This window comes from Aedes albopictus, chromosome 3 (genome assembly GCF_035046485.1).
Source record: "Aedes albopictus strain Foshan chromosome 3, AalbF5, whole genome shotgun sequence".
In the NCBI taxonomy this organism is placed as follows: Eukaryota; Metazoa; Arthropoda; class Insecta; order Diptera; family Culicidae; genus Aedes; species Aedes albopictus.
The window spans coordinates 169,144,162-169,160,058 of record NC_085138.1 but is presented as its reverse complement, the minus strand read 5'-3'; the positions used below and the strand labels follow the sequence as shown (position 1 = coordinate 169,160,058).

Here is a 15,897-nt window from a genome sequence, read left to right as displayed (position 1 = left end):
GGAGAGCGTCCAACATAGCTCTGGTCCTCACAAGTTCCTACCTCATGCTTCCACGGGTCAAACGATGACAAAGACCGCCAGCTAAGAGTTGTGTGCTTAGCTGGTAGTGCAGCCTGGGCACTGTTGTCCTTCTGACTTCAGCTAGATTGAGGAGGTACGTCCCGAGCGTCTGTTCACCAAGGAGGTGCGGCTCAAACAGCGTCTGTTCTGGCATCCAGCGGCTGAGTATGAAATGCTGTATTGCGTCAGCTATACCTAAGAAGGCAGCCCCTTCAACGCAATGTAGGCAGCGCGGCCCCGGTAAGGTAGCCTGCTGAAAACCTTCAAACACTCAGAAAAGCAATAGTATCGTTGTAATATTGAACAACAAATTCGACAGCACATCACCCTGCTTCATAATCCATCTAAGGTTACGAATGACGTCGAAACGGCATCCGCATTCCATATATTCGATCCATCAAGCGTGGTACGAGTCAGCCTAATCAGTTTCGTCGGAAAATCGTGTATTATCATTGTCATTTCTTTTCTCTTAACCGTACGCTGCTTTGAAATTTTCAAACAGATGGTGCGTCTGTGAGTTGTACATGTACTCCCGGAATTTATCTAGGATTTGTCGCATATTAAACGTCTGATCAATCGTCATTGATCAGCCATTACGAAAACCAGTTTGGTATTCGCCGACGAAAGGCTCCCCTAACGGTTTCAACTTGTTGAACAGAATGCGTGACATAAATTTGAACGCCGAATTTAGAAGTGTTATTTCTAGCTAGTTGGGGCACTCCAGCCTGTGTCCCTTTTAGTTCGTCCTATCCAGTAGCTTGATAATCTCATCCATTGTCGGAGACACCACAGCTTCTCTATCGTTACAGGTGCTTAATCTGTTCGTCGATATGCTAACGCTCTCTTCATTCATCAGCCAGTTCGGTTCAGGAACTTTTCGCAAAAGCAATTGTTCGCCTTTTTTGGATATAGAGTATCTTCGTGCTTGCCATACGATATACACATGCAAATAATGATCATTGGCAGAGAATGCTCCTAATTAATTAATAATTACAAACAGGCTTTGTCACAGTTGGGACGTTACGCCAAGAAGCAGAAGAAGAAACCATTGATTGCTTTCCTATTACTACACCTTTGCCTGGTTCAATGACACTAGATACGTTTCGACTCATGACAAACACTGAGATATCGAAATTCGGCCATTATCTTATCATGCGATAATTTTGCAACTGCATTAATCGATGCATTTGCGCTTTGTCCCAAAAAAAAACAACTGAATGCAGTGCAAAATTAGCAATGAATCGAAGCGGTGGTGGTGATGCGGCGGAAGAAGATATTCCTCTGGAACGTCGTCATCGATCTGAACGGAGAAACGGTTCCTCCGAAGGCGATGGCAACAAAGAAAGATTCGCTCAGAAAATAGACCTGCACAGCTACACCGGACTAACGACCATTCTGGTCGTTAACCTGCAGCAGCTGTACTTGATGTTCTCGGTAGGACCGGACTTGGGAGCAATGTTCTACATTCTAACCGTTTTGGCGTCTATATCTGCCATACTTGTGGTAGGTTCTAAACAGCAATACTTAGCATATCGCGTGAGAGATGTTTCCCTTTAAGCTTATCTTATATTACGGTAATAAACTTTTAGATCGCTCTTCTCCCCATCCGTTACGTTCTGGAAAAAGGTCTGTCATCAACTGTTCTCTACTACACCAGTCTGGCACTGTACGTCCTGAGAGCATCGCCACGGGCGTCCCTATCTGGGTCCCTATCCCTATTTCCGGGCCCTGAATAGGGACCCATGTTCACACCGGTGGTATCTAAACGGGAATGGAAAATAAGGACGCGACATGGGATTAGTGATGGGTTTCCACATTTGGGGACCCACTCAAATCTTGCACTGAGTTGCTATTCCGATGGTTTGTGTGACGTCATTTTCTTTATTTATATTTTGTGGTGAAGTAAGCTGAGCAGTGGTGTGGAAAATGAACAGCAGTGGATCAATAAAGCATGAGGTGAATATTGATGCACTTTGTCTTACGTGACTAGATGTTTTCCAGCACCCTATCACAAACAAACAGACACAACACTAATAATTCCCACGTACACCGATTCAACGGTTTATTGAAAAATTTAATAGTTGACCAACTGCCCATCTGTGGCGCTCGCAGCGTTTATGTTCAAGATTTACATTCGCTCACAGTTGTCACCTAGTTTATGATTGGCCACTCTATTGGCCAAGCTCAGTCCTTTAAGATTGGGTGAATATGTTTCCACGACTATGATTTTGAATAGCAAACGTATCACTTGAAAGAAATTGCTATTAAAATCATCGTCATGTAAACATAATCACCAATGGCAAACACGCTATTTCACAAAACGCTCAGTAGGTGCCGGTAGTGAGCGAACGTCAAACAGGAGCAAAAATTATGTGAGCGCCGTCTGCGAACAATTTGCATACTACCAAGCATACTACAGAATATTTGATTTGAATATTCTTTAAAAAATAAAACGATAAGAAATGACTAGAGGGAGACTGGAGACATATGCTTGTCTGTGACGAAATGTTAGAAGTGTTGCGTGTGTTTGTCTGTGACCCTTCATGCCTTTGTGACTTTATGCAAGATTAATCAAAAGCCATAAGGGCATATTTTATTTGTTTCAGTTAGTACTACGTCCGATAAAAGTAAGGACCACTTTTAGCAACGCACGGTGGAAAATCAATATGTTTTTCAAGTCCCTAAACCCAAAATAGAAACCACTGGTGGGAAGGTGGGGTGCTATCTTAAAATAGCACCCGACAAGGAGTGGTGTAATAGGGATAGCGATGAGGACTCCCGTGGCGATGCTCTGATACTGGTGTTCAACATAGCTCTGCAAATTTTCGACCAAACCGTGGAGAAATGCCAAGTGCTCTTGAATCAACCGCTACCGCCGGTTCAGATTAGTAATAACATCCCGAAAAAGTGAGGACTTCAGTTTGAATACGTCATTAGTATGAAATACACATTTATTGAACAATTTTAGTTATAGTCTGTAGATTTTGGTGGAGGCATATGTTAAATTAGTGTTAATAATAAAATAAGAAAGATACATAAAACTTATAACTCGAATAGATAAATTGTCTTTATAGTAAACGAACAAGAAGCAATGCTCAAAACATACTAGAATTGTTTAGAATTTTGTTCTTTCTGACCTTTTGCATCTTGCACGCATTCACCTGTGAAGCGAACCTTAGCGATTTCACGGTTTCGTTGAAGCAGTCCTGGAAGGGCGAAACATTGACGAACATCAGCGTTTTTGAATTGCCACCCAAGCTGGGCATGAGCAGGTGCGTCAGTTTGGAATTTCTGTAAGGGATGTGTTCGTTCTTCTGCACCAGTGCCAAGATGACGTTGCTGAGCTCGCTGAGTGATCGGTTGATGTTCTTCGTTTCATCCATTCGGGTGCTCGTCTTCGGGCTTTCCGACCCTGCCAAATCGACCAAATTGATGGAACCAATGCTGAGCTCAGTCTTCTCGCGATGGGTACCGATCAGCTGGATTTTTGTAACTGCGTGCGACCGCGAGGACCGTTCGTTTCCAGCGGTACAGGCTGTGGCTCGATTAGATTTTGCGATTGCCATTAGCTGGCGTAAATGATTCTTGGTTTTTACGGCTTCTTCGATAATGTTCGATACATAAACATCGGTTTTGTTCTTTGCGTTAGCCATGCGAATTTCAAGTTCCTTGGTGGTTCCGGATGAATCCAGTAAATCGTAAAGAATTTCATTGTAGATTTCCAAAAAGTTCACGCGAATCTGTAAATCGATAATTTTAACAAAATTAATAGATGTTCTATACCTAACCCGAGGGGAAATTGATCATAGATAATATGTAAAACATGCAATCAGGTAATGTATTATTGTTATTTTTGAATAACACTGAACAACATTTGGATCTGCATTCCCGCTACACAGACAATATCGAGAACTGAAAATGCGTGCACCGCAATTTGACCTCTTATAACCAAATCCTTATTCGCATAAACCGCAGAAAGGATATATCCCATTCAGCATAACGGTAATTTGCCGTAGTAGTCGTTTGGCATAACAATAAATGAAACTACATTTACACTAAATTCTGTTTTTACGCGATTGATGCGTTCGCGCAAAAAAAGATCGTGTAAAAAAAGTTCGCGTAACTTCGAGAAATCGCGCAAAAAAAATCCAAAGGAAATTTTTTTTACGCGATTTGTTTTCCGCAAATGACCAAAATCGCGTTAAAAAAAAGTCGCGTAACTTCGAGAAAATCGCGTAAAAAAAGTCGTGCAAAAAAAAATCGCGTAAAAAAAGTCGTGTAAAAAAAGAATTCAGTGTATTATTTTCAATTTAAATTTAATTTATTTTTCTGGAATTCAACGTAACTACATTTATTATTTACATTTACATTTCGGAGATTTGGTTTACCTTTGAGCTGAGATCAGTTAAGCTAAGAACCGTTACCTAAAAAAAAACCCTAGATTTGAAAATGTCTTAAAACTAACATCACAGATGTTGAGGGAAGAGTGCTTCGATGAGCGTATTTGCTGACATCTCACAGGACGTCCTGAAGGATTTAGTGGCCCATTCGATACTTGCATCGACACCGGCCAGCTTGTGAAGATCGTCAGTCGGGTGCCAGGGATGAGATTCAGGTTGGGATCCATCTTGAGCAGCTTATTCTGTTTCACTTGCTGCCTCTTGCGGTGTGATTTAGCGCAGTTGCCCCAAACTGCCGATGTGTTGGTGAACATTTGTTGTTCGGTTTCAACCGTCGATTTAGCAGGGAGTACAGCGCTTTGGTAGACCGTGTTGAGTGAACAGTGGTCGCCCCTCATTCATGTCTGAAGAACTGGCAGCACTGCCATCGATGACGAGAAACCCCATCGTTGTGTTATTGTTTACCATTATCCTTTAGTATTAAGTTATCAGTTTCAAGCGAAACATCGATTAAATGTCCTAGTGATTAGTAGCACCAAACTGTGTTTTTCTTTCGCGATTGAACAATTCCGTTGCATATTTTGAGGTCGGCCAACAGGTTTTGGGTCCAGTTGCGCGGCGCGTGTGAGAAAAGTGCAACGAATTGGAAAGAAATCATCGTGCTAGTGCAGAATGGCAGAAACAAAAATTCAATTTGAGCGGCTCAACAACTCCAACTGGGCAAGTTGGAAGTTTCGGATGGAGCTGTTGCTGACAAAAGACGAACTGTATGAGGTGGTGATACAGCAAAAGCCAAATCCAATCCCCGCTGGTTGGCTGGCAAAAGATGGAAAGGCCCGTGCGACCATCGGTTTGGCGTTGGACAATGACCAGCTATGTCATGTAATGGGTGCTACTACGGCATACGAAATGTGGGAAGCATTGAAAGGGTACCACGAGCGCGATTCCCTGACGAACAAAATATACGTGTTTCGCAAGCTCTGTTCGTTGAAGCTGGAGGAGGGCGGTAACATGGCCGAGCATTTGATGCGAGTTGCTGAGTTGGTGCACCGTCTTGTTGCTTTGGGTGAAGGGCTAAAGGAACACTGGATTGTGGCCATCATCTTGTCAAGTCTGCCGACAAGTTATGATGCGCTCATAACAGCCTTGGAAAGCCGTCCAGCAGATGAGCTAAAGCAGGATTACGTTAAAGGCAAGCTGCTTGACGAGTGGAAGCGGAAATGTGAAAATGTGGAACCAGATACAGCGATGAAAGTTTCATCCGGCCGTAATGATGTCTGTACATCCCGTGTGAAGAGTGAAAATACCAACGACAGAAAGAAGAAAAAGTGCTATTGTTGCCATAAATTAGGACATTTTTGGCGGGATTGCCCTAAATTGAATATTAGTGACGATGACGACGAAGAAGAAGCAAAGGTATCCACCGTGCGTTCCAAGACGAGGCAGCTGACCCACGAAGGACGGAATGTTTGCTTTGCTGTTGCTGAAGGAGGAATACGTGAAGCGATGGAGTCGAAAGAAGAAGATTGGTGCTTAGATTCTGGCTGTTTGATGCACTTGACCGGAAAGGCAGAGATTCTGGAAGAATTAGTTGCTTGCAAAAGGAAAATTGTTTTGGCAGACGGCAGGAAGGTTTTTGCTAGGGCAAGGGGCACAGGTAGATTGACAGTTACCACAGAAAAAGGTCAAAAAGTAATTCCGGTGGAAAATGTATTGTTCGTGCCAGGTTTAGCAGGAAATTTTCTGTCTGTTAGTCGAATTGTTGCTAGAGGCTTCAATGTGAGTTTTGAATCGAACAAATGCACGATTAACAAGAAAGACAATGTGATAGCAGTAGGCAAGCAAAAGAATGGATTGTATGTATTACAATAGATAGAGTTTGTTGTGGTAGAAGGTATGACAAAGAGAAAGTAGGGGAAAAGTTTTTGAAGTGGTTGTATGTTTGAGCAATGGAAAGTTAATAAGATGTTTCAATGGGGCTCTCACTGAGGAGGAGTGTTGAGTGAACAGTGGTCGCCCCTCATTCATGTCTGAAGAACTGGCAGCACTGCCATCGATGACGAGAAACCCCATCGTTGTGTTATTGTTTACCATTATCCTTTAGTATTAAGTTATCAGTTTCAAGCGAAACATCGATTAAATGTCCTAGTGATTAGTAGCACCAAACTGTGTTTTTCTTTCGCGATTGAACAATTCCGTTGCATATTTTGAGGTCGGCCAACAGACCGATCAACCTTTCATCGTCCCATGTAGTTGGCTGACTATTGTTGAGCAGCACGCCTCCTCGTTAAGAAAATCGACTGAGATTTTTCTGCATTCACTTTGATTCGCCACTTCCGTTGGAATTCCAGGAGATTATCCATCGCCACTTGGAGATGAGTAACGACGATAAGCGGATTTTTTTCCCGACTCCAGGAAAGCCGTGGATCGGACTCAGGACTGAGCCTTGAGGCATGACAAAGGGGATGTTGAGGGCGCTGGAGCTGGAGGAATGATTGTACAATATTGACCAGGTAGAGTTGGAGATTCGAGCAGAATAACTTGTACACCACGATTTTGCCACACAGAGTCGTAGGCTTTTTCCACGTCAAGAATTACTCGTTCGAAATCCGGGCTTCTTCTTTTGTGTGATGCGAGCAAGTTGGTGCACCGTCGAGTGTCCCGTTCCGAAGCCAGACTGTTCCGCTGAAACTACTACTTCCGTCTCCAGGTGACGGTTGAATCGTGCGAGGGTTGTCCTTTCTAGGATTTTACCAAGGCTTCTCAGAAGACATTGATCGGTTATAACCTAGATTGATTATATCCTTGTTTGCCTTCGGGATGGCTATGACGTTGGCATGTTTCCATCCGGTCGGAACATAATCAATCCTTTTCGTGGTAGGTGCTTGAGGCAGATGTTCCGGATTCCATCCTGTCTCGGTTCAGGAACTTTTCGTAAAGGAAATTTGACTTTATTTGGCATAGAGTATCTTCATATCTCGTCTGTCACTTAAAACAAATGAGTTCGTGGGAAGTTATCAAGCCAACGGACCAGATCTTTACCGTACGGCAAATCCTCCAGAAATGCCGTGAATACCAGGTCCCAACGCATCACCTGTTCATCGACTTCAAAGCGGCATACGACAGTATCGACCGCGCAGAGCTATGGAGAATCATGGACGAAAACGGCTTTCCTGGGAAGCTGACTAGACTGATTAAAGCAACGATGGACGGTGTGCAAAACTGCGTAAGGGCGCTGTTATAGTTACGCGTGAGAGTGGGAGTGCGCGTGTGCGAAGCCGCAAAGAAGAATATCAACAACAGCAAATCCACGAAAATCCTTTGGACGCGCACTCTCACTCTCACTTTCACGCGGCACTATAGCAGCGCGGTAAGGGTTTCGGATGAACTATCCAGTTCATTCGAATCTCGCCGGGGACTGAGACAAAGTGACGGCCTTTTGACGTAGGACTACGTCTTTATTTTCTATACCGGGGTACACTTTGCAAAAACCAAAAATCGACCGCGTCACGAAATTATGAAAGATTTCAAACGTTAATAACTCAAAAAGTAAACGATGCATTTTTCGGATTATAGCTCGAATCGATGGGAAAACTGCACAACAATTCTCTACAATACTTGAAAGTTACTATTTTCAATCATAAACTATTGAAAAATTGAAAATTGTTGACCCATCTTTTCACTGACCAATCACGTGCAAGCAGAATTTTGGATTTTTCCTTGCGGTATAAAAACATTCTGCTTCTTCTCATCTTCCATCAGTCTTCTTCGATGCCTCGACGAGAGCGCTTTTGCGTTTCGCTTGCCCATTCTTCACCGGACTGTCGAGCGTGGCAGACGGACGGACGCTGCCAACCGAGCAGTAGCGGCGGCGGTGAAATCAAATTTCCATCAGGGAACGTCCATAAATTACGTCACGCAAAAATTGCCCATTTTCAACCCCCCCTCCTCCCTATGTCACACTTTTTGTATGAGACCTTTGCAAGGGTCGTCACACTTTTCTGAACCCCCCTCCCCCCTAAAAGCGTGACGTAATTTATGGACGTTCCCTCATCGGAGCGTGCGTCATTTGCAATTGCTACAACGGAGCCAGCACCATCGTCGAAGAAAGTGATCAAACAGATTTGATTTTGCGAAATCAAATTTAAACAGTCCTTCTAAGGGCTAGAAATCGAATTTTCCACAGGAGTTAATACCGAATTTTCAACAAGTGCCGACATTTTGAAACAAACCACTAGCGCCGCTGGGCGCGGTAGACGCACCGCCGGCAACCGAGCAGGTGGCGATGGTGGCTCATTCGCATTTTCCCAGTGCGGTAGCGGATGGGTAAGACAGCAACTGGGAATAATTATTTACATCATCGGAGCTAACCCGGTCCCGCGTGAATTGAAATTTCGACATCGGAGCCAGCATCTGCGATGAACAAATTCCTTCCTAAAGTTGACCACATTATGGTTTCGTGAAATCAAATTTAAACAGTAATTCTGAATTTTCTGCAAGAGTTGTTACCGAATTTTCCTAGAAAGTGCCGACATTTCAAAACCAACTTGAACGAATGCGTCGTGTGGAAATTAAATCGCGCTTTCTTGCATCTATGATAGATTTGATTTTGAATCTGCCAAAGTAGAGTGATATTAAAGAAATAAATTAAATTAAATTATCTATAAAGAGCATTAAAACCATCAATTTTCTTCAATTCATACATTCATTCATTTAGGATTGAAGAATGAAAATGAAAATCGTTGACCGGTGTTGCCAAATTACAATATAATTTTCCATCGCAATAATTTGATTAATTTACACTGATTTGGCCAATAAGCGAAGACGGCTAATAACAAGACAGACATCTACCCTCTTGCTCCATATACCTTGGGAGCTACAAGCACACTAGCGCCACGAACGACTTCAGGGAACAACATCGTAAATGAGTGTGCATGCGATGCTACCATTTCCGTGTACGTATTTGCATGTACACGCACACAATCATATTTTAATGTTCCTGTGAATCGTTGAGGGCGTTTCAACCATGTCGCCTGCAACAGGGTGGGAGCTGTCTGTCTTGTTATTAGCCGTCTTCGCAATAAGCCTTCAAGAAAATTGTATGAAACATTATTATTATTAATATGTCAAAGATAATTTATAGATATTGAGCAGTCTACTTATTAGCAATAGTTTAATAATGTTTAATATTAAATAACTATTAACTTGTGCTGCATATCTTTGATTGCAGGTAAATCTGCATGGCATCACTGATTTTTACCCCTCTCTCGTCTAGCCAATCACGTGCAAGAGGGGAATCCAAATTTTTGCGGCGTATATAAGCCAACTGCTTCTTCTCATCTTCCATCAGTCTTCTTCGATGCCTCGACGAGAACGCATCAGCGGAGCGCGCTCGTGGAGTATAAATTTAAATCTTCTTCCCGTTTTCGCTCAGTATTCTTCTGTGCGTCATCGAGTGCGGTGGGGTCAGCGAGAGCGCTTTTGCGTTTCGCTTTCCCATTCTTCTCCACACTGTCGAGCGCGACAGACGGACGGACGCTGCCAACCGAGTAGTAGCGGCGGCGGTAAAATCAAAGCACCGCCAAATTTTCATCTTCGGAGCGCGCGTGATTTTGCATCGGAACCAGCACCATCGTCGAAGCAACTGATCTTCAGGATTTCAAGCAGATTTGAAATCAAATTTAAACAGTCCTTCTAAGGGCTAGAAATCGAATTTTCCACAGGAGTTAATACTAAATTTTCATAGCAAGTGCCGACATTTTGAAACAAACCACTGCAAAAGCGCCGCTGGGCGCGGTAGACGCACCGCCGGCAACCGAGCAGGTGGCGATGGTGGCTCATTCGCATTTTCCCACACGCTAACGCCGCTCAGCACTAAAGTGCATAATTTCCAGACTACACCAAAAATGTGTAACCCTTGCACATTTACAAAATCAGCTCCAGTGTCCGCAAAATCGTTAAATTCGCAAAAATTTGTGTACGCCAATCTAGCTAGGTTTACTAGTGACCTAGGAAAACAAAAAAAAAATCAACATTTCGCATCTAGACGAGTGTACGAGCTGTTTTTAGAGAATGTGTAACTGTCACACATTTTTGTGTGGTCCAAGGGGAATGACATATCCTTTTCTAACCGGAATATCCGCATTTATCCGTGTCTAACCGTCGCTAACCGCGTCTAACTTCTGCTCACTTAGCAGCTCGCTTAGCAACGGTTAGCGACGGTTAGAAACGGATAAATGTGGATATTCCGGTTAGAAAAGGATATGTCATTCCCCTTGGTGTGGTCTGGAAATTATGCACTTATGAGTAGGTCTTACACATTTTAGTGCTGAGTAGTTTTAGCGTGCAGTGCGGCAGCGGATGGGAAGACAGCAACTGGGAATAATTATTTACTTCATCGGAGCTAACCCGGTCCCGCGTGAATTAAAATTTCGACATCGGAGCCAGCACCATCATCGACCAAATCTCTTCTGCAAGTTGATCACATTTTGATATCGCAAAATCAAACTTAAACAGCCCTTGTGAGGGCTACAATTCTGAATTTTCTGCAAGAGTTATTACCTAATTCTCCTAGAATTAGGTGTCGTCATTTCGAAACCAACTACTACGAAGGCACCGTGCGGAAATTAATGATTAACTCTTAAGTGAAATCTCTATAGGTAGTTCTAAAAAGGACTGAATGGTTAATTCGACACCAACATTTCAAAAGGGCGTAACTGCTTTTGGAATCATCACCTTCTTTCAAAGCTGTGGATCATGTGTTATGATTTCCATGTTTTTCACAACAAGTACCAGATGGGAAAAACTCTGCTCTATCCGACAACCACGGTGGTTTGAGTGTAAGAGAGGCAGTACGACCTACAGCTTTGAAAGAAGGTATTATTTCCAAATGCAGTTACGCCCTTTTGAAATGTTGGTGCCGAATTGGTAGTAGACTTGGCATCAGTTTTGGAAAATTGATGTCCATTGATTTCCTCTTGCCGATCGGATTCTAACTCTTCTGCCTTTTCACCAACCAATGTGCCCTTCTCGCCGAACGCCGTTCTTCAGGCTCTTCTTGACGAACCGTGCTAGTATCGCGTTTATAGTTGTTATATGTAGTGAAATCCAATTTGAACAGTTACCGAATTGAAAACACGTAAATTCCAACATTTCAAAACCTACTAGTACAAAGCCGCCATGCAGAAATTAATGATTAACTCTTGAAAGAAATTTCTATCGGTAAATTGGTAGAAAACTTGGCAGCAGTCTTGTGAAATTTACGGCCATGGCAAAATTGTTTGAAATGCTTAAGGAAGGAGTAAGGAACATGAAAGAGTAATTTGCAGCAACAAACCTCCGTCGTAAGGAACTTATACAGTTCTAGGATATAATATCCCTTCTACAAGAATCATCACACTACTGAATCCAAGTCATCGTGGTCCTACGTCACCCTTTCGTACAACCCCTAGGGTTATACCCTTGTAGTTTTTTATTAGGCCGTCACTTTGTCTCAGCAGCACTTTGATGAAAGCAAAGATTGGACTGGTGGTGAACTGGTGAATGCTTCAAAAACAAAGTACATGCTGGTAGGCGGAACCGAACACGGCCGGATCCGTCTGGGTAGTAATGTTACGATAGACGGAGATACTTTCGAGGTGGTGGAGCAATTCGTCTACCTCGGATCCTTACTGACGGCTGACAACGTGAGCCGTGAAATTCGGAGGCGCATCATCAGCGGAAGTCGGGCCTACTACGGGCTCCAGAAGAAAATGCGGTCGAAAAAGATTCACACACGCACCAAATGCACCATGTACAAAACGCTAATAAGACCGGTGGCCCTCTACGGGCACGAGATATGGACCAAGCTCGAGGAGGACCTGCAAGCACTCGGAGTTTTCGAGCGACGCGTGCTAAGAACGATCTTCGGCGGTGTACAGGAGAACGGTGTGTGGCGGAGAAGGATGAACCACGAGCTCGCTGCACTTTACGGCGAACCCAGCATCCAGGAGATGGCCAAAGCCGGAAGGATACGGTGGGCAGGGCATGTTGCAAGAATGCCGGACAACAACCCTGCAAAGCTGGTATTTGCAACTGATCTGGTTGGCACAAGAAGGCGTCGAGCGCCGAGAGCACGATGGGCTGGTTGGTCATTGTACCTCTGAAGTCATACGGTACATTGAAATTTCTCAACCATTGGCCAACCGTTTGAAAATCGATTAGAAGAAAACAAAACATACAGTATTCCAAAATATGTACAAAATTTCATTTGTTTAACAATATAACAGTTCGCATAATGTTATGGTCACACGATACAAAATTATCATGAAACATTGTATTTCTACAATGCTTGTACATGTTCCCTTATCTTCTAAAAACATACCTCATACTCCCATCCGAGCCGTTTGTAGTCCTCGACTGCGTTGAAAATTAAATCCACCGTCCGTGGGATGACACCCAGGTGATCGGTCACACCGTCCATGGTGTAGGTTTTACCGCTGCCGGTTTGCCCATAGGCAAAGATACAAACATTGTACCCATCCAACGCGGACTGAATGAGTGGGGCCACGTTTTCAAAAATGTCCTCCTGCGTGGTCCGCGAGTGGAACACGTGATCGAAGCTGAACTCCATTCGCTTGCCGCTTCCATCGGTGGCCCCAATCTCCAACGATTGCTCGTCCAGATACTTCCAGGCACTTTCCAGTCGATCCGCTTCGGAACCCAACGGAGGTCGTACTCGGCAGAAGACTCGAATATTCCCGCGCAAATCCATGATCGTGTTATGTAAATCCTTTCGCTCGATGTTGGCTCGGAACAGAATCTCGGCTTTCTTGTCGTTATCTTCCCGCAGGGCTTCATTCTGCTGTTCCAAAGCGGACGATTTCTCCTGCAGGGTTCTTACCAACTCTCGAAGTTGCCGCCGTTCGGTATCTGCGGTATTGTATTGGTCCTTCAGCAAGCGCAACTCTTGTTCCGTTTCGTTCAAACTGGTGGAAAGCGAAACGTTCTTCAGCTTGAGGCTGGAATTTTCACCGACGACCGAGGCATGTTCCGCGTTGAGTTTCTCGTGATCTTGTTTCAATTTGCTTAGTTCTTTGAGACAATCGTCATATTTTTGTGGCAGCGATTCTAGATCAGAGTTTACCTGCCGAAGGCTCTCCAGCTTATCTTTGAGTACCTGGTGCTTTTCCAGCAGGTCGTTGAACCGTGCTTTGTAGTCGTACGGTGGAATCCGCTTGCTGATGACCTTTTTAGCTGCTCCACCGCTGGAAGTGGACTTTTCACTGGAAGTACTGGAATTGACCGAACCCGCCTTCGAGGGAACCACTTTCGCCTTAAATACCCCGGTCGCTGGTTTTCGCACGGGAGCAACTGTGGAAGTAACTGATTTTGTGGCAAAAACCTTTCCCGTAGCACTTGCCGTTCCGACCGTTTTGGTTGCCTTCGGGGGCAATCCTACCGTCATCGATGACAGCTGCCGCTTCAGTTGCTGAGCGCCGTTTGCATCCGACGCCGAACTGGCAGTGGGGGGAATCTTCATGACGATGTCACTGGTGGACACACTTCGGCGTAGGTTCGTCGATTTATGCTGCATCTGCGAGACACCGGTCGAATTTTGATGACTTTTCGCCGAAGAAATCGTATCCAAATTTGGCACAAATTTCGGTCGATGAAAATTCGGCCTGCTGAGGTCCGTTGCCGAGCGACTGCGACGCAATTTCGTTCGGCCCAGCACGGCGGCATTCACCATCTCGGGCGAAGCGAACCGTTTCCCGTGGAAATCCAAATCAGCCGGAACATTCAACATATCGGCCAACGGTAGCCGGGCGTTACCCGGCAGACTGGCCATTCCTGTTGGTTTCTTGATAAAACTTGGTTTGGGTATCTTCGACTCCATCATTGAACGAACGTTGTTCGCAGGCTACCGATAAAAACACAGACTGTTTTATTATAACACAAATTTAATTTAGATCGACACCTTACTCAATCCTGAAATATCCTTCAGAAAAGCAATAAACAAGCACTATTTTCGCAACAAAAACACGTATTTTAACTGTGAAAACGAAACTTTTGCTTCCTGCATGCGAATAACCGTTTTATTTTGCCAGTAAAAGCGTCGTCGCACTCACAGCAGGGCAAAGAAAAATTGAAATTTCGCGGGTCACTCACCGTGAGGAGCAACCGTCAAAAACATTACTGCAGCAGCGCCACTCGTGGCGAACACACGAAACAGCAATCGCGCCTGAGTTCTTGTTGCACAATGAGCGAAAAATATCACATAATTGACCATAATGAACATTTATTTTTGCTGTGTATCAGAGAAAATAGGTACACTGAACGGCGGCTTGTGGTGAAAATTACTATTCTGAGGGTCAATTTAAATGCACAACGCCACTAAATTTGTGCAGACTGAGTTTCGTTTTAATTCAACAGAATTATGTTTTCAATTTTACCATGGACTCGATTTTCAATTAAAAAAAGTTTCTGTTGGCAACCGGATTCGAACCAAGAACCTTGACATCACCAGGCTCGCACGCTACCACTCAGCTATCGAACCGGTTGATGTGAGAAGAAACAAAACGCACACAAGAAGCGTTGGTGGGTCGATGATCATGTTTTGCCATGGTAAATTTAAAAACATTGTTATGCTTGTCATTACTGCAAGGCTCCTTTCAGTGTAGAGAAGCGAATAGTGTGAAGCCAAAAATACCTTATCGAACCGTCAAACTGGTATCCTAATGAACAAAATCAACAAACCTTGACGATTGCCGCAAAAGTGAAGATAAGTATTGCACTCATTTCAAACAAATTTTCACCAAAGTTTCCAAATATTATGGATAACAGTGCAAACAACATTGATATCTTGAATTAATGAAAATTGTTCCATTTTGGAACACCAGTTTGATAATTCCTAGTTAATACAACAACAGTATAAAAAGTTTTCAAATGCGGTATGCGCGATAGGCACTACCTTCGATGGGTGGATTAATCTGCTTTGCGACAGTTGCCAGCATCCGAGCAATGAAATCAAAACAGAAAAAGTGTTGCCGTTCATACGGCTGTTCACTCTTCGCTTCTCTACCTATTTTCTCTGCTGTGTATATGTGGCCGTGGCTATTTTCCGTTTGCAATGACTTATTTACATTGCACACCCATTAGTTCCATGCAGTTCCTATTCATTCATTCATTGTTTAGTGAATAAAATATTGCTATTTTCTATAGCCTATTCGAAAGAGCTCATTTTTCTGAGTATAACGTGATTTTATTGGATTCCAACACTTTTGTTTTGATGGTTAAATCAACAAAACAGTTTTAATTTTCGTGGATAGAATGACAGTTCAATCGTTAAAGTGACAGTTCGACTCGAACAAAAAAATTTCCCCATACAAACTTTAAATGGATTTTAAAAATAGTTCCCGGACTCCAAAAATTATGAAATTTTGGATTTCGACTAATT

General features: G+C 43.5%; 2 protein-coding genes across 2 annotated transcripts; one reads left to right on the top strand and one right to left on the bottom strand.

The window, feature by feature from the left end:
• Window positions 1-51: 51 nt before the first annotated feature.
• LOC109402836 (uncharacterized) lies at window positions 52-3,165 on the top strand. Its single transcript, XM_062860779.1, has 2 exons — window positions 52-1,563; window positions 1,650-3,165. Exons 1-2 carry the CDS (start codon window positions 1,297-1,299, stop codon window positions 1,794-1,796), a joined length of 414 nt encoding a protein of 137 aa, XP_062716763.1. The 5' UTR covers window positions 52-1,296; the 3' UTR covers window positions 1,797-3,165.
• LOC109402835 (protein claret segregational) lies at window positions 2,987-14,597 on the bottom strand. Its single transcript, XM_019675569.3, has 3 exons — window positions 14,424-14,597; window positions 12,823-14,361; window positions 2,987-3,800 (listed from the first exon to the last, which is right to left on the bottom strand). The coding sequence occupies exons 2-3, from the start codon at window positions 14,338-14,340 to the stop codon at window positions 3,156-3,158; spliced, it is 2,163 nt and encodes a 720-aa protein (XP_019531114.2). The 5' UTR covers window positions 14,341-14,361; window positions 14,424-14,597; the 3' UTR covers window positions 2,987-3,155.
• Between the last annotated feature and the right edge of the window lie 1,300 nt (window positions 14,598-15,897).

Coding starts and splice junctions, on each gene's coding strand:
- LOC109402836 (XM_062860779.1), top strand. CDS start 1,297: ATGAATCGAAGCGGTGGTGGTGATGCGGCGGAAGAAGATATTCCTCTG. Junction 1,564..1,649: donor CTATATCTGCCATACTTGTG/GTAGGTTCTAAA, acceptor ATAAACTTTTAG/ATCGCTCTTCTCCCCATCCG.
- LOC109402835 (XM_019675569.3), bottom strand. CDS start 14,340: ATGATGGAGTCGAAGATACCCAAACCAAGTTTTATCAAGAAACCAACA. Junction 3,801..12,822: donor GGCTCGGATGGGAGTATGAG/GTATGTTTTTAG, acceptor ATCGATTTACAG/ATTCGCGTGAACTTTTTGGA.